The following is a 23006-nucleotide window of genomic DNA, read 5'->3' on the forward strand; positions in this document are numbered from 1 at the left end:
CGGCCCGCGCGCTCCCCTGGGCGCGGCCTCGGGGGCCAGACCGGGGCGGTTGGGGGGCGCGCGGGGGAACAGCGGCTGAGGGGAGAAGGGCACCCCGGCCATTTTCAGAGAATTAGGCATTTTGCTTAAACTGCAATCAGAACCTTTCCCTCTTCCCCAGCATTTGAAGTCTGTTTGGTATTTACCACAGAGCGATGTTTGAATAACAAAAAGTGGATTTTTTTTTTCAAATTAAAACACCAGGAAACAAAACAAAACAAGATAACCTTACTTTCCAAGGGCAAAGCATTCCAGTTTTACAGACGAATCCTTTGCGGCTTGTACAGTGTCGGGAAAACGCAGTTCAATCTTGGGTTCATACTCCCCCATCACACCTGTCAAATATCAAAAGAGCCAGCGGCAGTTCTGGAGAAGGGGGTTTGCTGGGAAGCAGAAGCTTCGTTCACCGAACTCTGTCCTTCAATTAACTATATCTTGTCCTTCAATTAACAATATTTTTCTACCCTTTAATGAGTGACAGGGAGCCCGAACATGTCAGGATGCTGTTTTAGGGATCTGCCACCCCCCTCCTCCCCGACAAGTGTCTCGGACACACCGACGTGTGGGAGGAGAGCCCCCCCCCCACTCCCCAGGTTCCCAAATCAGCATCTGCAGAGGAACTCGAGTCACCAGTTAAGGACGGGATACACCTCGTATGGAGAGTGCTTCTGAGTTAACGCGAGAGTCTCTCTTCAGAGACCCCCGCGCCTGTGGCCGTTCCTGGTCTCACGGGGCCAGGCTGGCTCAGGAATAAAGGCATTTTCAGTTAACAGTGGCAGAGGTCTGCTGCAGCCTCTTCCTCCAAAGTATCAGTATTTCTGCAACAAAGCCGCTGAAGGAATCACGCTGGTTGGGATAAACAAAGACACAAATATTCTTATGTTGTTTTATTCAGGGTTTACTGCTAAACGAGTTTGCTCTACACTTATAAAACGCATGTTTGTTGTAGCAGTTTTTAAATGTCCAGTAAGGAGCTGCGGGCACGGGCTGAGCCAGGAAGGAGACCGCGGTCTGACTGCTGTGAACGCACTGCCCGCCAGGTGAGCTGTGGCAGTCGGCAGCGTGTGCCTAGGTTTGCCTCGCTTGCTTAATTCATTTAACCGATGACAAGTCGGGGCTCTTTAAAATTTTGATCTTCTTTTTACTTACACACCAAGCACTGGAGTAATAGATTCCTAAAATAAAGGGCTACTGGTGACTGGTAAAATGGCACCGGAGACAAAAATTACCAAATATGTATACACAAATAGAAATGCCTCCTTCCTAAGGTCTTGGTAACTCTGAACATTCAGAAAGGCCACGGTCGAGGGGTAGAAAGTATTACGTTATTCAACTAAAGGGGCGGGTTTTCTGTTTTCTTTTTTCTTGACACCTGGTATTTCCTAAGCGCGTACTTTTACAGTGTGCGATGCTTCTGGTCTTCTGCCACCACCACCGCGTTGAAGGCTGAGAGGGGCGGAAGGATAAAGGAGCTAAGAAGGGGAAAAGCAGAAGCTAAGAGCACACCGGGCAAGCGGGCAAACGTGGTTGAGCGTCTGCGTGGCATTGCCCCGTGAGGCCCCCAGGCACGGCACGGGCTCTCCCGGAAGGGACACGCGGGACGTGCGCATAAAGCAAGCGGCCACGAAACTATGAATTAGGTCCATGCGAACTTCCGGATGGTCAGCGGCTATCAGGCCGAAGCTCCATCACGAGAAGTCCCGGCACACAGCTGGCTTCATAACTCTGGTAGCCGTAATTAGCATTATGTTCTTGCTTTATCGAAACTCCTCAGAGAGGAGATAAACCAGGTGAGGTATTACATTTCAAGTCCAGAATCTGATCATAAAACGCACCAGCAGACTATCAGTGCGTTCCCCACTGTGAATATTTAATTAAGGAATCAGCTGGGGGATTGCTCCACCTGGATGGTTCCTTACATGTTCTATCCTCTCAATCTTATACCGGCGACGGCTTGATTAAGCTACACAGCTCATGAGAGGCCAGTCGGACGCTTCTAGGGCTACAAGAGCGTGAGTCTCGGGTTTCATTCCTCTTTGCAACGCTCGTAATTAAGGCTGGCTCGCTCTGCTTCCCTGAGATGTGAATCTTTTCCTGCTCTGCCAGCCAGGTAAATAAAAGGTGAATGAGAAAGGCAAAAATGGAAAAGGCAGGCATTAAAGAAAAGCCGTATCATACGTTCATGAAAAAGCTGTTAATTAATAAGTTTGGCAGCGCCCACGCATGCACACGCACACGCCTGCCCTCTGGACGAACAGCGTTGTTTATAGAATATTCCCCAAGTGTTCCCTAAGCAGACACGTTGATTGGCGCCTGAGCCAGGGCAGAGACGGCGTCGCCTGCCCAGGATCATGCACCCTGTACCATGTGGGTGAGTCATGGAGGTATTTGTTCCAGTTTTGAAAGGCCCTGATTTTCGTCCCATCTGTGAACGGACCGTCGGCTCCGAGGAGGCGTGGCGGCCCTGACCGGAGGGAAGCGGAATGCACGCCGCGGACCCAGCGCGCTCCCGGGGCAGCTCGCGGTCTTACCGTCGGGGCGCTGCACCAGCGGGGTGGGCGGCCCTTGCACGCGCCTCTGCGCTTCCGTGTTCGTGACGGAGCAGGTGTAGTTGCCCACGTCGGACGGCTCCACTTTGGCGATGTACAGGTTGCCCGTCTCCTGAGAAACAAACCGCCTGCGGTCCTCTTGGACATGCAAAGGGTTATCGTTGAAGGTCCAGGCATAAGATAAATCTGGAAAACAGGAAAGAGGAGGGTTATCCTTACCGGCTTCACTCTTCCCCGCCAGCCCGGGGCCCTGCGTGGCCATGATGAGACTCGGGCTGCGCCCCCGCGTAGTCCGGTTGGGGCCCGTTGTCCTGGTGTGATTGGAATAGTCTCTCGTATTTAAAGAAGTCCCCGTTCGGATGAGAAATGAAAGGGTCATCCTGCCTGTGATATCCCCAAGGCACAAGCAGGAACGGCGGCCACGGGGGGACGAAGGCTGCCCGATGCGTCACGCGACGAGCAGAGGCACAAACTGCGGGGGCCACGCAGAGGACAGGCCCGCGCAGCCTGAGGGGTTGCAGGACTCGCCTCGGCCTCGGGCGGGGGGCGGGCTCTGTTTCTGTGAGCGGCCGCCTCTGCCCCCGGGCGCCTTGGTCTCCCTGGGAGTCGGTGCTTTAGGTCGAGCAGCACAGACTCAGTTCACGTCCTCTGTCTGGAACCGTGCTCCGACGTCCCTGCCCTGCGCCCGCTCGCGGGATCTTTGGCTCCTTCTGCAAGTGCCCCCGCCCCGGGCCTCCCACCATCGCGCGTGGCCTGCTCCCACGTTTCCTCACGGGGGTCCTTCGCTGCCTCCCTGCCAAGCCTCTCGCCCTGTCTCCACCAGAAAGATGTTCGGAGGGGTTTTGTTTGAAACCACACAGCCGCAGAGACCACCGGTTTGTCTCCGCTATAAAGAGGGGGGGAGATGCAGTGCAGGCCCCCCAGGTGTCGATGACTCTGCATCTTTTGAGCCTTTTGTGACACAAAGATGATCCTGAGCAGATTTCCTGGGCCACAGCTCAGCTTCGGGATCTCACTCCACGGCTCCTCAGAAGGGAAACTGGCGTCGGCTCTCAGAAGGCCCGGTGGCCCCTTTCCCTTAACAGGGGTTATGGGTCGCCCCGCGTGCCCCCCCATCCTTGTTTTCTCTGTCCTATGATCTTGGGACCGGCGGCAGGAATACCCATCCCTCCCCTGGCAAATTCCTTTGCACCTCAGCTGCTAAAAGCGTGTGCCCTGCCTCCACGTCCTCCAGCCCGGGAACACTGAGAAGCCGCGTGAAGAACGTGGTCCAGGAACAGGAACGATGACACGAAGAGTGAAAGGGAAAAGAGCCGCGGGCTGCCGCGCCCGCTCCGCCAGCCCCGCCGCTTGTTGGGGGCAGCCGTGTACCCTCCCCGCGAGGGGGGCACTGGGCGTCTTCCAGCGCCGCAGCGGGGACGCGAGGCGGGAGGAGGACTAGGCCCCGGGCCTTCGCCCCGGAACCCTTCACACAGCCCCGCCCCCACAGCCTCTTTTCCTTCCGAGCATCGAGTCCCCCTTTTCCAGGTTGGTTAGTACTCGCCATGGCTCCCCTTCCTCGCCCTCAGACCCCCTGCCACCCCCCGGCTCCGCGCAGGCCCAGTCCTTCCCGTCTCGGGGACAACTGTTCTGCCCCCAGAAGCGGGGTCCTTGTGGGGTCGTGAGGAAAGCACCGAAAGGACCCGCGAGGGAGGAGGCGGCCTGGCGGGAAGGTTTATTTCGGTGACAACGGAGGGCAGCCGCGGGCGTCCATGTCTCGTCTCCACGCACCTGCTCCCAGAGGAGCCCAGTCCCGTCTTCATCGGGCCCAGAAACGGGCCGGAGCCCCGACACTGTGTGCCACAGGCCCAGTCTCCGCGTCGGTCCCGCCCGGCTAGCGGCCGGTCCGCGGCTGGCGCTCCGGTCAGGCCTGTGCGGTCCGCTACGGGCCCGGCGGCTGCGGAGAGAACATGTGCACGAACGGGGCGCACGCCCGGGACGGGCCAGGCACGGGGCTGGTCTGCTGGGCCGGCCGCGGTATCTCGGCCTTCGGAGGAGCCGGGCGCGTTCTCAAACCAGCCAGTCAACTTCCCAGGCTTCTGCTGGCTTCCGAGGGGTCTGCCCCTGAACAATCTATGTCCTCGATCTTCCCTGCAGGTGGTGTGTCCCTTACCCAATCCGACCCTTTTCCGGCCTCTGTGGTCGCCGCCGCCGTCGCTTCTACTGCGCATGTGCTCACCTCCCCCTGCACCCCCGGCACTTCTGCACCGGGGCGGGGGCACTTCCTACACAGGGCAGCAGGGGGCGCCCATCCCCCAGCGGGGCCACGCGGGGCCCCCTGGGCTGTGGGAAGCGGCAGCGTCCCGGGGGCGCAGCCTCACGCCCCCCAGCTGACTACGCTTTCTAATGCCCGATCCCCCGCCCCCTTTATTAATATTTAGCTGCCTGCGCCACCAGCCCCTCGTCCTCCGTTCCCTCCCGACTCAACTGCCTGCTCTGAGCACGGTATCCCCGAGTCTTGTAGACTCACAGGTTAACCTGCCATTCAAAATTACTCCGTGTTTACACCTAACACCAGCAGGGAATGCGACACATTCATGACGCCTCTAGCAAGTAATTCACTCTGAATGGCCTCTCCGGAGCAGAGATGTTAAAACACGTGTGCGTCGGAGTGGCCGGGGGGCCTGGCGACCCAGAAACTTCTGGGCTGCGCCCTCCAGGGCTCCTTCTGTAGGCGGGAGAAGCCAGGCTTCCCCTGCGGACAAGCTCCCAGGCGACGCTGACTCTGGCGCCCAGAGCGCCGCCTCGACAATCGCCGCCGTCAACGGCAAACTCGGAACGAAGCAGCGGGTTGGAGGGAACAATTCCCACTCCGGGAACAAGCGCCTTCGGGAGCAGGCGCCCGGGGTGGAGGCATCTAGGACGGAAGGGACCCAGAGGCCTTCCGCCCCGCCTCCCCGTTTCCCAGGTGAGAGAGCAGAAGGGAGGCGGCAGTGCCACCTGCGACCGGAAGGCGGGGGCCCGGGCGCCGCTCTGGGGCAGCTGAAGGGGCGTCGCGTGGCTGCCTCTCGCTGGGGCCACCTCTGCCCCCACGCCCACGCCGCCAGCTCGCAGTGGGGGCCTCCTCTGTTTGGTTTCATCACCAGCCGCTGCGTGCTCAGTTTGTGTATTTTTTAATGGGGAAAGAAGGAAAAAAAAAAAAATCCCTGCAAATTGGAAGTTTAAAATCCTTCCCATTTGGCTTTCCTTAATTAAATGTATAATTCATGAACCGCTTCACTTGAAACCATTGCATTTTTAAGTATTTCTGCCACTGCGCACGCCATTTCTCTGTTATTAATGGCCGTGGTGCCTTTGCCGGTGACGATTCAGCAGTGTCGTTAGAGCCTGATGGCAATCGGTCCTTCCTGAAGCGCCTCTGCAGCTTCGCGTGACAACAGCCTCCACAATTTTATTATCATCCGAGCGGCAGCTCTGCGGGAAGCAATTGGAGCCTCTATCTGCTGCCCTCTCAAGCACGCCGCGAATCCCATTTCCCCCGAGTGCGATTATGTTTTGACATCTTTTACAGCCCTGTATCTTGTACTGTGATATTTAAAACACACACACGGAAGATATATGCAATTAGACCCATTATAGGGGCTGTCATTTTTATTGGAGGGGCTGCATCTCGTGCGCGAAGGGGACCGCAAGTGTCGCGCGCGACCCCTCGACGTTTGCCGGCTCTGAAGAAGGGAGAGCAACACAGGCGGTTGTTTCCTGAAGGAGGAAAGAGGCGAGTGAGGACTTCGAAGCACAGTGCTCAGATTTAGTGGAAACCCCCCTTTGGAACATTCCAGAATGAGTGTGCTTGACTGCAAGCCTTGTGCAGCGCTCCAGGGGTAGCTGCAACGGGCGTTCGGCTGTAAATCACCGTTTTGCCGGCTCAGCTGGCAAAGCCTTAATCCAGGGAAAATCATTCCTTTCCTGGGCGGAAGCCGTTAATATTGGTGCTGAGCCTGATTACGGCCCGGCACCTTTACGACCACTCCAATCCGAGTCCCCATTTGTTCCGCAATCACCGCCTGACCACCTAGATTTTATAGATCCCTCCTGATTTACGCCCTCCTGGCCGGAATCCTGGACGCGCTGCTGCACAGCCTGCAAAGGGCCGTGAGGGGAGGGCCTCCGCGCTCCTCTCGCTGCCACGTAGCGAGGTGCGGCCGCGTGCCGGCCGACGCCACCGCATGAGGAGGGAGCACGCGGCCACTGTGGGGGGAGCTGCTCAGGGACCGCGGTCGCTCAAGGTGAGGGCAGGTGGTGGAGGTCCGTCCCGTGAAGGTGAGACGTGGGCTCCCACAGTGGTTTCCAGCCGGGGGAGACTCCCTGCCAGGGAATGATCGGGAAAGTCCTTGGGCATGTTTCACCCCTGCTGTAGGGGCTACGAGGCCAAGGACGCCGCTGCACGGCCACCCCGTTCAGGGCATCCCCACCCCAGGGCACATCCTCCGACACGGTCACCGGTGCCCCTGGAGCGGCCCGGGCCTTGCGGGCGGTCACAGGCTGTCGCAGGGCAGTGCGGCGGGACGGGCTGGGCAGCGGGGACACTGTCGCTGGGAGGGAGTGGCGTCTGACCGTGGAGGGGGCCCCCAGCTCGGGGCGTGGGGCACCAGCTCTGGGGCGTTGGTCAGCCGCAGGGACCCGGTCACTCAGGAACATGGACTGTGTCCCCGTGGGCTTGATTCAGCATCCACTTAGGTTACGCCAGACAAGCTTAGGCGGCAGAGCAAGTGCTGTGCTGTCCGGACAGGATCACCTTGAACTCCAGACCCGTGATCTCAGGCACGTCGACTCGAGCCTCTTTAACGCCCGTGCACGCTTGGGGGCGTGGAGAGGATCTCCGGGACGTGTTCCAGAGCCGAGCCACAACCGGCGTGTGCGCGGCGGGCCGCGGGCGCGCCCTGTTCCGTCCGGTCCCCGGGTGCCGATCGCCTGCCCTGCACGCTGACGTCCCGGCGCGGTTCTCCAAGCCGGACCCTTCTCCCTAGACGTCGTAATCCAGCTGCCCGCCCCAAAGTGCCACTCACAGCTGATGGACACCCGGAAGCCATCATGTCTCAAAACAAAGTCCTGATTTCCGCATTGCCAAACCCGCGGACCCGTGTTGGGGATCATCGCGGTGAGTCGCGCCCCGTCTTCGGGCTGCTCCGCCCGCGGCTTGGAGCTGCTCCCCTCTCTCTCTCTCACCGCCGGCCTCCACCTTTCGGGAAGCGACCTCAGCTCCACCTGCTCCACACGCTGCCGCTGCCGCGGGTCCGCCTGTCCCTGGCTGCACCCGTTCCAGTTCAGGCCAGCGCTCGCTTCCCCGGGCTGCGCCCATTGCCTTTTGACGGCTGAAATCCTTGCTGCTTCCTGGCCTGTTCCCGGAATCAACTTCCCAACAAACAGTCGGAGGAGGCACGTCCCTCCTCGTGCGGCCCCTCCCCCTCAACTCAGTCCCCGTCAAACCCAGAGGCTCGAAAAGGCTTGAAAGCAGCGGCGTTTGCTGGTGTCCCCATCGCCCCTCCTGTTTGCTCATTGTTCTTTGCCTGCAATCGCCTCGTGGCCGGTCTTCCAATGACCCGGATGCAGCCCTGCCCCAGGGCCTGCGCAGAAGCGGTTCCCGCCCCCGCAAACGGCCTTTCTCAGTCTCCTGCCGCAACCCCGGCCCCCTTTCAAATGCCAGGGGAGCCGCCTCTGGCCCCAGGAGGGACAGCAGCGACGCCCCCGCCCCACCCCCTTCTCCCCTGCCTGCATTTCCATCCGTCATCCCGGCATTTTATTAAAATCCTGTGTGTTTATCCTAAGATTCATGGCGCTGAGGCCTTTGTAGCTTTGCTCTCCACGGCGGTCCCGAGGCTCAGGGATGCGAATGCCACTCGGTAAGTTCACGTGGCCCTTTGCTGAGCACGCAGCGCAGGTTCAGGACGGCCGGTTCTTGTTGCGATGGTTGCTGCTACCCCGGTGGGCGACGGCTGGGTCTGCGCGCCTTGCACACATTCAGGTCCCCCAGGGCACACCGTCCCCGTGACTACCCAGTAAGACAGCACTACTCTCATTTTCTCCAGAAACAGTAAAATTAAAAAAAAAAAAACCACACACTAATTGGGAGAAAGGGAATATGAAAACTTAGCCCTTTTTCTCAATATAAACTTCTTCTTTATTACATGATTTGAGCCCTTCCTGGGGCCGATTTGCAGTTGACGTTGATTTGCAGTTGACATTGACGGAAGCCCACACAGCGCTGGTGCCTGCGGCCGGGTCGCTCCTGCCCGCCTCCCCGCACTGACGGGTCCCCTCCCGGTGTCTGCGACCTGAACGCGTGTCTCGGGAGAGAACAGAACACCTTCTCTAAAACGCTCTTCAGCCCTGCAGTTGGGAGGCGCCCCGGACAGCGAGTGTTCTGTCCGGGTAACACGGGGGAGGAATGAGCAGTGCGCTGGAGCCAATGACCGCTCTTCCACGGCCGTGGCGATCTCAACGACCTCAGACGACATGCACGACTTCCCCACTCAGCCGTTTGAAAATCAAAACTCATCCAAGGTCTGTGGCCCCCACGGTTTTATGTTCACCTAGAGAGTTTAGAGGAGATTCTGCGCCGGCCCTGCTGGAGGTGACGTCAGCGGAATCTCTGTGCACGGGGCTCAGCAGCCGAGGGAGGGCCCAGCAGGGACACCTGGCCACTTAACAGCGCGCGCCGCTCCGGGCTCGGTGGCCCTCCCAGCAGCGAACGGGGAAAGGGAATGTCATACCACCTCCTTCTGTCACGTGGACCCCCATGTAGGAGAACGACCGGAGAATCCTCCAGAGCCGTAGTGGAGGAGAGAAGACGTCTTCATTGAGCTGACTTAGAGCTGAAGGCCAGAGGCTCGCAGGGAGAAGGGCATCTTCCCAGGCCGGGTCCCCAGGTGAAGAGCGGCAGGTCTGCCGGCAGTAGAAGGGACCGTCGGGTGGCCTGCGAGGCGAGGGAGGGCATAGACCCCCGGGGCCGAGAGTCTGGACAGAGGGCAGTGACGTCCCCCGGGGAAGGGAGGGCTTTGGCCCCATGTGCGTGGCCGCCCTCCGCCTCTCCCACGGACCTGCCAGGAGAGCGGGTGTGTCCCTGAAACAGGCTGGGGCTGCGGTTTTCAGGAGGGTGAAGTGAGACGCAGCCAGGCCCTCCTGGCAACAATTGGGTCACATTCACGGAGTTTGTCCCAGAGAAGGAAATTGCACGGAGGAAGTGTGCACGGGCCTCTCCGCGGGCAGACCGCATGGCTCCTGCTTTATTTCCAAATGCCGCACTTCCAGGCGATACGCAGTCTGGGCCAGGGTGCCGGCTGGTGTTACCGCCCGGAGACTCCTTCGCTTTTTGCCGACGGTGCCTCTCCCCGGGGACCTTTATCTGTGGCACACACCCCCTTTGTAGAAGGTGGCCCCCCGCATCAGCTGTCACCTCCAGAGGGAGACCCAGTCTCTTCGAAGGAGAGGCGTCCAGGTGCCAGCACCTGTCTGCCTGACTCCCGCCTGGCTCTACACCCCTGGGTCGTGGCCAAGCGCTCGTGGGGAACTCTGTCGTCACATCTTTATTCTTAATTTTTTTTAAAGATGATATTTACTCACTTCTAGACAGAAGGGAAGGGAAGGAGAGAGGGAAACGTCCAAGTGTGGTTGCCTCTTGCGCTCCCCCTACTGGGGACCTGGCCCACAACCCAGGCCTGTGCCCCGTCTGGGGATCAAACTGGCGACCCTTGGTTCGCAGGCCGGCGCTCAGTGCACTGAGCCACCCCAGCCGGGGCTTATCCTTGTGTGTCGGTCCCGGAGCCTTTGCCAGGGAAATCAATAGGATTCAGCCTAGCTGATCATTTTTCTTACTCCCCTGTTTTATTTATTTTTTAAAATAAAACACACTGAAATGTGTTTGGTAGGGCTGTCTCATGAAGATTTGTTTTGCGGGTCTTTCTGTGAATACGTTGGAGGGAGAGCGTGAAGAATGCAGGGTGTTCGGACAACCTCGATTTCATAGGGTCTCCCCCTTGTTACTGGACGGCGTGGCAGGCGCCCAGGGAAGGCCCCCGCGCCAGGCTGCCCGAGACGGCGCGGACGCCTTGGCCTTCCTGGCCCCCGTCAGCACGGAGCCCGGGGCGCCCTCGTCTGTGCGGAGCTGCATCACTCTTCCCCGTGAGCCTCTGCTCTGCACGCCGCAGGTTTGAAGTTATTTGTACGGCAAGGTTTGTTCCTTCCTGCCTGCTGACCCCTGCGGGCCATCTGGAACCTCTGAGGCAGGCGCGTGCGGAGCCTTTGGGGAGTCGGGGGAGAGGACGCACGGCTGTGGAATCTTGTGGTTGACAGACCTCTAAAATGACCCCTGTCCCCGCCGGCTTGTGAATGGGGTCCAATAGCATGTCCATGGCAAGGCGGTTCAGTTCGGTGGCACGGATGACGTGAAGAACGTGACCTGATCCAATGAGCCAGCCCCAACACGGGATGGGGCTCTTCCTGGCCCGAGAGACCTGTCCTCAGAGGGAGGTGGTGTCAAGGCGTCCCTGTTGCTGGCTTTGAGGATGGACGGGGCTGTGTGGCAGAAACGTGGGCAGCACCTGAGAGAAGATGCCAGTGGCCCTTGGCCTCCAGCCAGCAAGGCGGTGGGGACCTTCGTCCCACAACCGCAAGGGACTGAACTCAGCCGACGGTCAGATGAGCTCAGCCGTGGGTTCTTCCTTGGGCTTCCCGGGAAAAGGACGCCCTGCCATCGCGACCTGGTCTTATTCTCGTGAGACCCTGAGCCCAGGGCTCAGCCACGCCAGACCCCGGGCTGCTGACCCACAGGGCTGTTCCCACAGGCGGCACTGCTTGAAGTCTTTTGTTGTAGAGTGATGGGAAGCTATCTATCCACCCATCCATCTACCTACCTATCTATCCACCCATCCATCTACCTACCTATCTATCCATCCATCCACCTACCTACCTATCTATCCACCCATCCATCTACCTACCTATCCATCCATCCACCTACCTACCTATCTATCCACCCATCCATCTATCTACCTATCTATCCATCCACCCATCCTAAACCCACCACTGAAGACAAATTACCAAGACAGAAAAGATCTCTATGTCCCTGGAGGTGGCCCGTCTTAACCCAGCTGTCCAGTCTGAAGGCCGTGCAGCTGACACATCTGCCGTCTTGCTCGCAGTCTTTCCTGGCACAGCTCACCTTCCCGAGAGGGCGAGGCAGGGAGAGGAGGAGGAAGGGGCTGTTGTAGCGGAGCCCCCTCAGGACACTCTCCAGGCCCTTGGCCGACCTGGGGGCTGGGGGCGGACGGGCCCCCTGGGGCTCCCGCGGGGCGTGGGGTGCGGTCCGCGCGCCTTCCGCCCACTGGTGTTGCTTGATGTCCGAAAGCCCTGGGATGGAATCACCTTTATTTACCAACTGAGAAACGATTCACTCTGTCTGCATCTTCGTTTCTTCATTTAAAAATTCTTCTTCTTAATTGTTGGAATAGTGGGAATGAGGAAATAAATGGAATGCTTTATATTGTTGGCTCACGGTAACTTGGTAGTTATTATTATTAACACTTTCTCCCTCTAATTGATGACTGTTTATATAATTGCATCAAAAAGCACCTGTCGATATCCCCCACCCATTTTGACCGGGGAGAGCTATAAAGAACAAAGGGACGGATTCCAAATCTGAGCTTTGAGGAGATGAGGGAGCCCACGGAGTGTCCTGGAGCCCACGGCGTGGAACTTCCTGGGACACCTGGGTGGGGTCAACACCGGCAGGCACGCCTCGAACCTGGCTAGGACTTTACGTGTGACACAGGAGAACCTGGCACTGGGCAAGCTTGTCATAGCTTGCACGCAGCGGGGACTAGCGACCCAGTTATGAAGTCTTCATTAAGGCCGTTTGTGCGCGGCTGGGGCTCGATCTCCTGGCCCGAAGCAGAGAGGCCCCAGCCAGGCGGGGCCTTGTCGGCTTTGAAACGTCAGCACCTGCTTCAGCGTCAGTAGGTGACGAGGTGGGATGGGAAGGCGAGTCCTACCTGGCCACCTCTTTAAAATGTGATGTCCATTTGCAAATGTTTATATGTCTCTTCTTCCTCTTTAGAGGGAACGAAGTCGAACCTAATCCCCAACTCGGTCAAGACTCTGGCCAATGTTGGGCCTGAAATGACACGGGCAGGTGGCAGCAGCAGACGTGACTTTCATATCCTGTCACCTGAGATCGTGACGCTGGAAGTAATTCTCCTGTGGTTGAAACATGAGCGCCATTGGATTTTCGCAGGCTCTGGAATAAAACTGCACCCTGGACGGCGTTAAAAACATCGCAGGTGTCCCGGAGCGCTCATGGTGGGCGGAGCACCGTGCTGCTCCGTAATAACACTGAATTCAAACATTGTTCAGCTCCAATTAATTTCCTTTTCCTTTTGTATCTGTATTTCACGATGCTTGGGTAAAAAAAGGATGAGAAAATCATTTTAAGTTTTTAAAGAGTCTTAAATAAGATTGGGTTTAATATTAAGGGGGAAAGTTGCTTTCATTTGATTTTTAAACAAATGTCCCGTTTTCAAAGCCCTCCCACTGCAGAGCGAAAGTCAGCCCCACGGAGGCCGTGGCGGGCAGCACCGCTCTGCTCTGGGGGCCAGCGGGCCTGGCGGGTGGGCGCTCGGGCCCCACCGACCAGCTCGGTGACCTCAGTTCAGGCCCTGGGCCTCCCTCCGCCACCGCATCCCCACCTGCAAAATGAGAACCCGCATCGCTCCCCTCCCCACGCAGTGGCGGGATTTAAAAAGGCGAACGCCCAGAAAACATCAGAGCCGCACGGTGGGAGTCCTTGCCGCTCGCGTCACGCTGACCGCAGCGCAGGGCCGCAACGTGGGGCTGCGCCAAGCCAGGCGGCTCTGCGACGTTTTCGCCCTGCCTCTTCCAGCTTCACTGTTGCGTGGCACGCTACCAGACGTACCAAACCTTGAGGGATTCGACGAAACGTAACCGCAAGGGAGAGAGGAGCGGTGGGCAGTGGAGGTCCCTGGAAATACCGCCCACGCAGAGACTGGCATTGGCGCCTTGATTTTTCCGTTGCTGGAAGGCATTCTGACGTGGTGCCGTCCGGCATTTGCTTCCGGTCGACAGGGGGACTCTCTGCTCCCAACACTTCGTGTGCTGTTGCCAGAAGGACTGGTGGAATTCGCTGTGGACTTCGCTGCTCCACGGCGCCCGATACGAAAAACGAAACCATCCCGGCTTTCACTGCATGAATGAAGCACCGCTCGCCACACTCAACAGTTTGCATAATTAACTCATTTAACATTCCCAACAACCCTACCACTTGGGGGTCAGTGGAAGCAGCTACTCCCCCGATGAGGAAACTGAGCCTGAAGAGGCTGAATTAATCGTCCCTGTGCTGCGGGGCGACAGGCGCCAGGTCGCCCTCTTCGGCAGCGGAGGCCACCTCTTCCCAAGGACCGATTTGTCGAATGGCCACTTAAGTAATTTTTTAAAAGAAAGAATCGGATGAGAACTGTTTAGGTGCTCTAGGGTGAACCTGAAAGGGTCTCAAGGGCCCCCCGATTCGGTGAGGGGCCGCCGCCGGCTCGAGGCCAGATGCGGCCGCGCTGACCGCGCCCCGCCGCCCCGCCGTACCTCCGGAGTGCGGCGGCGGGCCGCAGAGCAGCACCACGCCTTGGCCTTCGCGGACCGACACTGTGCTCCTGGCTTTGGTCTCAAAGTCTTCGATATCTTGGGAAACAAAGAAGAGCAGGTTTAGGGTTAGTTATTTTGCAGAAAACAAAAACATTTTAGAGAAAAATCTTAAACTGTTTTTATTAACAGTAACGAACACCCGCGCCTGGCTGACCAGGAGCTTTAGCCGATGGTTACACAGAGCGCGTGAGGAAGGCGTTCACTAACCTCACTCACCGCCTGCGGCCTGCGTGCTTGCGTCCTCCTAGGTGGCCGGAGGGCAGCAGGGCACCTTCCAGACCCGCCCACACTTGCTGCCCTCGCCCGGGAGCGGAGGGGGGGCTCGCCAGCTGCCATCTGAGCCCGTGGGTGAGGGGAGGGAGGGAGGGAGGGAGCTGTGCGTCTGCACTGAGGAAAAGGAGAGTGTGTCTCCTAACTGGCCTCCGTCCACCCCTTCTCAGAGCCGCCCTGCGGTCTCCCGTGGGGCGTCATCATCTACAACAACAGCGAGGAGTCCCGGGAGGTCGGTGTCGGAAGACAGCTGGCCGGCGACCCCGTCCTCCCATCCACCCGAGGCATCCGCCTCCCCGCCTCCCGGAGTGGCTGAGGCGTTGAACTTCTCTGGACCTTAATTTTTTCATCCAGAACAGCCCTTTTTTCTTTCATTCAGTCTTTTGTATCAAACCCCACGACAGGGTGGGTATCACAGGAGACGTTGTATTAGTAATAAGACAGGCACACACCGGTCCTCGCTGTGTTTACGATCTAGCAGGAAAAGCGGAAGAGCAGCTAACACGCACACACACACGTAGTTCGCATGTTGCCACGTGGGGGTGGAGGCGGCCCATCGCCCTCCACAGGAACAGGAGCTGTGGATCAGACGTGCTTTTCCGATCAGAGGACCCACGTCCCCGGCATCTCTGCGGCCACCTGTGCTCCGCATCGCTCACGTGTGGGAGGAAATCGCCGCGCACCCGCCGCCGCCCCGCCTGCCAGGACCGGGACACCTCGCTGAGGACGGTGGGGCCCTCTGCCTGGGCCCTGCAGCGGAAGCCCGGGCCGAGCCCGGCTGTGCGGCAACGCCAGCGCCGCCTCTAGTGCGCCGGGTGGCAGACCAGGGACCCGGACGCCCTGAGTCACGTCGGCACTGTGTTCACAGGACACGGGGGCGGGGCCTGGAAACAGCCTAACGTGCAGCGAGCGTGGCCGTGTGGGCCGCCGCCATCAGCGATTAGAGGAGGCACCGTATTAAGTCAAAGGGCTGCCTTGAGGATCCTTGCAAAGGGACTCATACTGCAAAAACACAAACAAAACAAACCACCAAAATATCGCCACGAGGCTGTCCCACTCTGGAAAAAACGGAACAGCTCAATATGCGCGTGTTTTTAAATTGCTGTAGAGAGAGTCTTGGGATGACTTTTCTCACCTTGGTTATGCCAGTGGGGTGGGGGCGGGAAAGTGAAAACGGCTCATTCTTTACTCATGCCTCTCCCTTTGAAAATACTATAAAGACGACGGATTAGGTGCTTCTGTAGGTTTGCTGATTTGTAACCGCTGTTCTGTGATAGAACTGAGAGGTGCCACGGGTGTGGTTCCGAGGCCTCAGAGAGTCCTGGTCTGGGTCTCTCCAGCGTGCGTCACCCGCGGCCGCCTGAGCGCCCGGTCACGTGGACTGTGACAGCCGTGAGCCTGAGCGCGAGGGCAGGCCAGGGCCAGACCTCGAAGGGTGGCGTCTGTTAGCCTACAGGCCGCACGGGAAGCCTTGGAAGCGACGCAGTCCCCACGGGGAGACTCTTCAATTTCCAGCATGAGCGGCTCGGTGGGCAGTGACCTAGGGTCAAACGCTGGCAGTGCCCGATATTTAGAAATAGAGGGTGGAGGGCTGCGGGGTCAAAGGAAGGGAGGGAGGGAGGGAGAGAAAGAGAGCACCGCTCTAGAAAGCAGCCTCTAAGAAATGGAACACGATGTGGACAGAAAAGTGCTGGCTTGGGGGACTTGAAGGTCACATGTGGCCGTGAGGTGGGTTTCCGAGGACGGCGCGGAAGGGACCCGAGGGGAGAGGAGCAGCGGGTGTAGACAGGAGCGTGGCTGGGAATGGAGGGACGGTCCAGGAAGAGCCCAGGGGTTGGGGTGAGGGGCGCGCACTGGACCACGTGGAGAAAGAGACGGGCAACTCAGGGCCCAGACGAGGGGGGCGTCCCTGAAGGCCTAGCAGCCAGGTCCGCGCTCCGCTGGGGGCTGCTCCGTGAGGAAGGGGGGCCGGGATGGGGGGGGCTGGGCGGACGCAGGGTGGGCTGCAGGCCGTGCGCTCGCTGGATGACCTCGTTCTGGGCGGTAGCTTCGAATTTCTCAGGGAGACGGGTGGGGGAGCGTCGGGCGATCGAGCGAGGAGACCGAAGCTGCAGCCAGCACGTCCGCCTGGCAGGGCCGGCAGGGCTGGGTCATTTCCCTGGGACCGGCCTGCGACAGGGCACGTGCTCGGCGCGTGGTCCGGGCTGTGCTTATGGGAAACCAAGGGACTGGGGCGCATGGTCGCCCTTCTCTCCCACCGATACCAAGTTCGCACACTCAGATCTACAGACGCACGTTAAATAGCACGTTTTAGTTCCAATAACATGTTTTGTAGGTTAATGATTCCATGGGAAGCATCCACACTGGTGATCTCTTAAAATTGTATTTCCCAAGTTAGTATTCTCTGTGCCCACTTTGCTTGCTATCCATGAAAAGTGAAAGAGCTCCGAAAACTAGATGCCCTAGTTCTGGTACATACGGTCAGGAACTCGGACGTACACTCTCCCTCCAGCGCGCAGAGTCCCTCAGCGGGACGCACGCGGTCCGCACCCAGCGGCACCCCCGCCCCCGCCCCCTCGCCCCGCACCCAGCAGCTCTCGCTCCTGGTGTTCTAACGTAGGGCCTGGCCTGCCTTGTACGTTTCTTATGCAGGATTTTTCATTTAAAAACACAACTAACAAACACAAAACAACTCTCCCTTCCCTCCTCGGCCACAGAAAAACTCCATAAGCCTTCCTAGAACGGCGCTATTGGCGTGAACCGCTGCCTTGGCCTGGGAGTCCTTTTTGTCTTGAGGTTACCACCCTTGAACTCGTCCTCAGTGAGAGTCGGGCTCACACACTGTGTTTAAAACAAAAAAAACCAATGCATTGAACTCGTTTCTATTTCCAGAAGTAATAACAAGGGAGAATTTTACGGTTTTCTTTTTTACTGTTATTATTGAAGGGCCCCATTAAACTGACATTACTTTTTAATGGTCACGAAACCAAAAACTGCCGCAAAGGAGTAATGAATGATGGAAAGATTCTGCGAAATTAGCAAGCTCTGGGCGGGGACCCTCGACGTCACCTGGCCGCGCTGGGCTCCGGCAAGCCTGTCTGGCTCGCTGCTCACTGGGCCGCCGCACCTGCGGGTGGCACCGCCGGCAGGTCAAGGCATCATGCTCGCTGCCACTCACGCGGCATCCGCTTGCACCGCAACGTCTCCGTGCCTTTTATGATTACAGCGAGGCTCGAGTTAGCCGACACGCGAGGATGTCAGCCTCTCGCAGAAGCCGCGCAAGCCCTGTGAGCTGTCAAAACGCAGTCAGGCAAAATGGGCCGCGTTTTCAGGTCTTGAATGAAGAACTCTGATTTTAAAACTGCTTAGTAGCACACAGAACACAGACGAGGCCTAATTCTGCCTTTTCAACGAGGCACCGTCTCCCGCGAATCTGCTCTGACGAGGTCTGTTCTGAGCATCCAACCTGATTTCCACGGTCCCTCCTGCCAGCGAGACACACAGCGTGATTCCGATCGTTGGGAGGCCGGGTCAGAGTGAGGGGCCGTAGGGGCCTCCGAGGAAATGTTCTGGGCTCTGCGAGCCTTCACGGCCTCCACGTTCCGTCTCCTAGACGGAGGGGCCCGAGAGAAGCCCCGGTTTCTGTTCTCGTCCCACCCACTCTCGCTCAGGAGAACCCAGCTTCGTGTGAGATTGTTCCCCGAGACGGCCCCAAATCCTACAATGTCTGGGAAAATTCCCATAAAGCACAACGGTGACCTGCCCGCGCTGTCCCGGGCTCAGGGGCAAGTCCGGCCACGCCGGCCACTGTCACAGACCCCGACTGCGCTCGGGGGGCTGCGCCTCTCGCGTCCTGCTGCTTTACGGCTGCCTTTGGAGGAGCGCTCGGCCGAGGCAGCAGCAGAAATGCAGGCAGGACAAGGCTCTGCTCCACGGAGCAGCGCGAAGGGCCTCGCAACGCCCGTAAAACGTGCTTTAAAGAGCCCCCGGGCCGCCTGCTTGCTCCTGGAGCAGCCACGGTGCGGGGTGCGGGGGGCCACCAAGAGGTACTCAACGTTGCGCCCGCGCAGCACTGCGGGCGGCCATGCTGAACTGCGGGGAGAAAGCACTTCTGCAGCCGCCACGCGTAGGAGGGAGTCGCAGCATCGTCAAGGCAAGGAAACCGAGCATTCGCTCGTGGAGCGCGAGGATCAAAATCAGAAGAGGTGCCGAGGGAGGCGCCAGGGCCCGGGGCCCCTGACCGGACCAGGAGGGCAGCCACGGAGAAGCCCAGGGCGGGAAAGCGCCCAGCAGGACACACTCGCTCGGGCTTCCAGGAGGGTCCAGGGCAGGCGGGCTGTTCAAAACCTGAACCGCAGTGTTAACCGGGCCTTTCTCTGCCTGCCGCGTACGCATCATTTCATTTCAGTGTTTTAAACCTTTTCCTCCTCTCTTTCGTTCACACACCAAGGACAGCTACCCTCGCCAGATTCTCAGCGAAGGGTCTCTTTGACCGCCGAGGACGGCCCTGGGACGTGGGAGTCATCGTAACACTCGTTTAACAGAGGAGGAGACCGAGGTCCGTAGGATCCGGAACTGACCGGGGAAACGCCCGGAAGACCCAGGCGTGGCCCTGGCACCCTCCGCTCAGCCCCACGCCCCCTGCCTTCCAGGTGCCCGCTGCACCCTGCCACTCAGTGTTGCAAAAAAACAAACGCAATCGCGAGGATTCAGTCCTTTCCCCGGCTGTGCAAGTCCCCGGGTTGGGGGCGTGGGGAGAGCCGTATCTTGAGGTTTGAGGAATAGCTCTGTCTGACATCCTCGCTCTTCCGCGTCCTTGTTTCGTCCTCTCCAGGGGTGCTTCTTGCTTTGTCCCCAGCTTCATGGCTCTCCTCTTAACCTACACGCAGGGACACCAGGCCCGCCCTGCGTACACACTAACAGAACCATCTCCGTCGCTGCGCTTTGTGCCCCTGCCTGTCAGTGCCGCTGATTCAGCAAGATTCTACCGGAACCCCTTAAAATCCAGCGTGAAGTGCGCAGGTTCCAAGAGACCTCCGCCCCGCGCCCCGCCCCCCGCGTTCACGCATTCATACTCTCTCTCTGCCTCTCTCTTTCTCTTCTACACCCTCCCGACCCTGTCCTCTCCTTCAGGGGCAGGGAAACCAAAAGGCGCCCTCTTTCCTCTGCACAGAAGTCCCCTGCCTCCAGCCCCTACTGCCACCCTCAGAAATCGGGGGCCCTGCGGCACATGCGTAAAGGACACGGACGTAGCTGCGACCCCCGTGGCTCCAGCCGGCAGCGGCGGCGGAGCAGGGGCCCGCCCCGGCTCCTGATGGGCACCGCCCCCAGACTCACGGCCCAGGAGCCGCCGGCCAGGAGGCGGCCCCACTTCCGCTCCGCAAGCCTCCAAAGCGATCTCAACGGTCGGCTTCTTTAAGGACAGGAAATCTCATTTTAAGCTCTAAGATTTCCTTCCCCTACGGACGACCGCCTCCCCGAGGTGCGTCTTTCTGCAGGAGGCTCAGCACCCGGAGCTGGGGTGGAGACAGCAGGACACGGAGGGGCCCAGTCCGTCAGGACACGGGCCCCGGGGGGCGCGGAGCGGGGAAGGACTGCGTTTGCTGCGACCCTGCCTGGTAGAAGCGCGAGGGGAAAGGCACCAAGGTGAATCCTCCGGGTCCGCATCACTCTCCCCGAATGCCCCGATGTATAAAGAGGAGCGTTAACTCACAGCGCTCTTACAGGACCTCCAGTCCTTCGCGGGAGGTTCTCCGGGTCCCTGCTTCTCCGTCAGCCGGTTCTCCCCCTGGAGAGGAGAGGCCCAGCGGGTTCCTGCCCCCGTTTCCTGTTTCCGGGGCGGCTGGGAATAAGCGGACGTTCTCAGTGACGTCATTCGTTGCCCTGGCCCCGGTGAAGCGGCGCCCAGACCAGACAGATCGTGGCTTAGACGCGGTCCATTCCCTCCCGGGCGCGTGGATTCAGTGCTGGTGCCGGGAAGCTGTGCGTGTCCCAGGGGAGCTCAGGGACGTGGCGTAGACAGGCAGGCGGGGAAGGTGACAGCAGCTACGCCCGGATACTGGGCACCAGCTGGGGACGCGGATTTCCACGCGGGAAGGTATTCGAAGGGCTCCTGGCGTCCAATCCATTTCTATTCCAAGTCAACACCTCTACCTTTTATTGGCGTAAAGGGATTTTTATAAAAATTCATGAACGCGTGAGCGGTTTCTCCGTGCCCTGGTATAATGAATTCCCTGACAACCGTTTTATTACAGGTTTAAAAAAAGAAGGAGAATCGTGAGGAGGGGCCATGCAGCCCTCCCTCCGAGCCCAGCATGTAGGCTGTCAGAGAGATGAGCATTTCATAACCAGGCCAAGAAGACACCCAAGAAGTTCTTAACCGAGACGTTACCATACGCACGTGAGACTGCACTTGGCTTTTGGTGGATGCATTTGTCTGACACTGGTCGGAGCGGCGACACTTGTGCCCGTCCCCAGGCTGCTGATCCACGGCCCCTGTCCTTAGACCAGCGGGGACGGCGTGACGCTGATGGTACAACACATCCCACCCACTAGTTCATGGACGGTCACTTCCCTTCTAGGACGGCAGAGACCTCGGCCTGCCAGTCAAAGCCCGTGCTACGTGGCTCTTCACGGAAACCTTTGGCCAGGCCGCTCTGCCCGTCCCCTGCTCCCCTGCAGACGGTCGCCTCGGTCAAGCCCGCCGGACGGGGCCCGAGGCGGCCCATCGGCGGCTCAGAGAATGAACTGCAGCTTCCCTTCCGCCAAGGGGTGACAGCGGCCGGACCCCGCGTCAGGGTGAGCCGGGGCTGTGTGTCCTCAGGGGCCCGGCAGCCTGAGAAGGCGGTGCGAGGGGAAACGTTGAGAAAGTGGGGTCCGCACAGCTGCAGTCCCCACTGACGAATGGAACCTCTCTCATCTGAAAGACTGAGCAGCTGCCCCCGACGCTTTTACTGCGGGTGCGGGTGAGGGCGGTCCCGGTCCCGCCCTCGTGGGCCGCGCCCGCCTCGGGGCTGTGCCTGAGCTGCCGGTCAACTTGCTGACTCTATGACTCCCTGTTCAAGGAAGTCCTTGTTTAATCGCTGAGCTTTGGCACTTCCCCCAACCCCTCGGGTCTCTTCCCTCCTGCTCACCAAGCAGGAGCAGCGCCCGCCCGACATCGCCGGGCACCTGGCGGTCGCCTTCGACAGCTCACCGGGCTCTGCGTCCTGGGCTACGATGGAAGTCGAGGAGACAAAAGGAACTTTGCCCACAGCACAAACGAAAGAGCTGGAAGAACAGTCTCTTTTCTCCCCAACTTTCACAATATTACACCTTATCCATCAGATTCTAAGCCCCCTGGGGCCAGAACGTGCTTGGCCGCGAACAATCGCGCACATTGCTTTTCTGGCACGGCCTGCGGGGACGGATCTGCAACAACGAGGCCGACGAGGAAGAGCAGACGGCAGACTGGACGGGCGCAGGCCATGCCTGTCAGGATAAAATGAAAACCAAAAGGGGCCAAATGCCCTCGGAGGCAGCCGCCCCGGGGACCTCTGTGCCTGACCTCTCGGGGACGAGCATGCGCCGGGAACGGCGGAGCCCTAGGCCAGCTGCCACCGGGACGTCTGTCTCCAGGCGATAAGTGGGCTCCCTCCAGAGGAGGACTGTCCTTCTGTGGTACGGCTCGGGCTCGCGGAGCAGCTCACAGCCCGCCGCCCCCTGCCGGGGCGGGGCCGGACACTCAGCCATGCCCCGGTGCCGCCCCCGGCAAAAGGGGCCTCGGGTTTGAAGTGGAAATCGGGATCTGCCAACGCGGGCTACTGGACAGATGAAGATGAAAATCAGGTCAAGGTAACTTATCAGGGACCGAGGGCAGTCAGTGAAATCTCAGGATGGCACACCGAGTGGTTTTGCAATCCTGGACCTGAGAGAACGTCGATGCCTGGGTCCCCGAACACAGCCTGTAGAGGAAACGGGAGAGAAACTGAATGACGAAAAGCCGGTTTTACTTGCTAACATTTCTGTATTAGAAAAATGCCACAAGCAGAGTTAAAATAAAACTGGAAACATTTTCTATAATTTATAATAGAAATATATTAATATATTTAGAATAATTAGTGGAAACACATAAGAAAAATCTGAACGTCTCAGTGCAAAACTAGGCAAAGACAGCGTTCAGAAGATTTTCAGAAGAATTCCCAATTTCTGAGAAGCATATGAGAAAGTTCCGCTTTATTAATAACCCAAGAAAGCCAAGTTAAAACTCCTCCGAGGCTAAAGGGACCTCCAAGTGATGTATATGATATGGAGGATGACTTGGTGTCACCGCGTTTCAAGGACTGCAAATCAGACACATTCACATCTAAAATGTAAAACCTATTCTCCCCAGTAACTCGACTTCCTGTTACCTCCTCTAGGGATACGATTGGTTAAACGAGGGAAGGAAAATATAGTGGACACCTGTAACACCACTGTCCAGTGAGG

General features: G+C 58.7%; 1 protein-coding gene across 1 annotated transcript in view; it reads right to left on the minus strand.

The window, feature by feature from the left end:
• Window positions 1–23006, minus strand: part of CNTN6 (contactin 6) — a 143106-nt gene that overhangs the window by 76838 nt on the left and 43262 nt on the right. Inside the window, 3 exon segments of the mRNA XM_054594617.1 lie at window positions 272–374; window positions 2571–2774; window positions 14211–14306. Coding sequence (XP_054450592.1) covers window positions 272–374; window positions 2571–2774; window positions 14211–14306 — 403 coding nt within the window.

This window comes from Pteronotus mesoamericanus, unplaced genomic scaffold, assembly GCF_021234165.1.
Source record: "Pteronotus mesoamericanus isolate MK-2021 breed Mesoamerican mustached bat unplaced genomic scaffold, CSHL_Meso_final scaffold_533, whole genome shotgun sequence".
Lineage (NCBI taxonomy): Eukaryota > Metazoa > Chordata > Mammalia > Chiroptera > Mormoopidae > Pteronotus > Pteronotus mesoamericanus.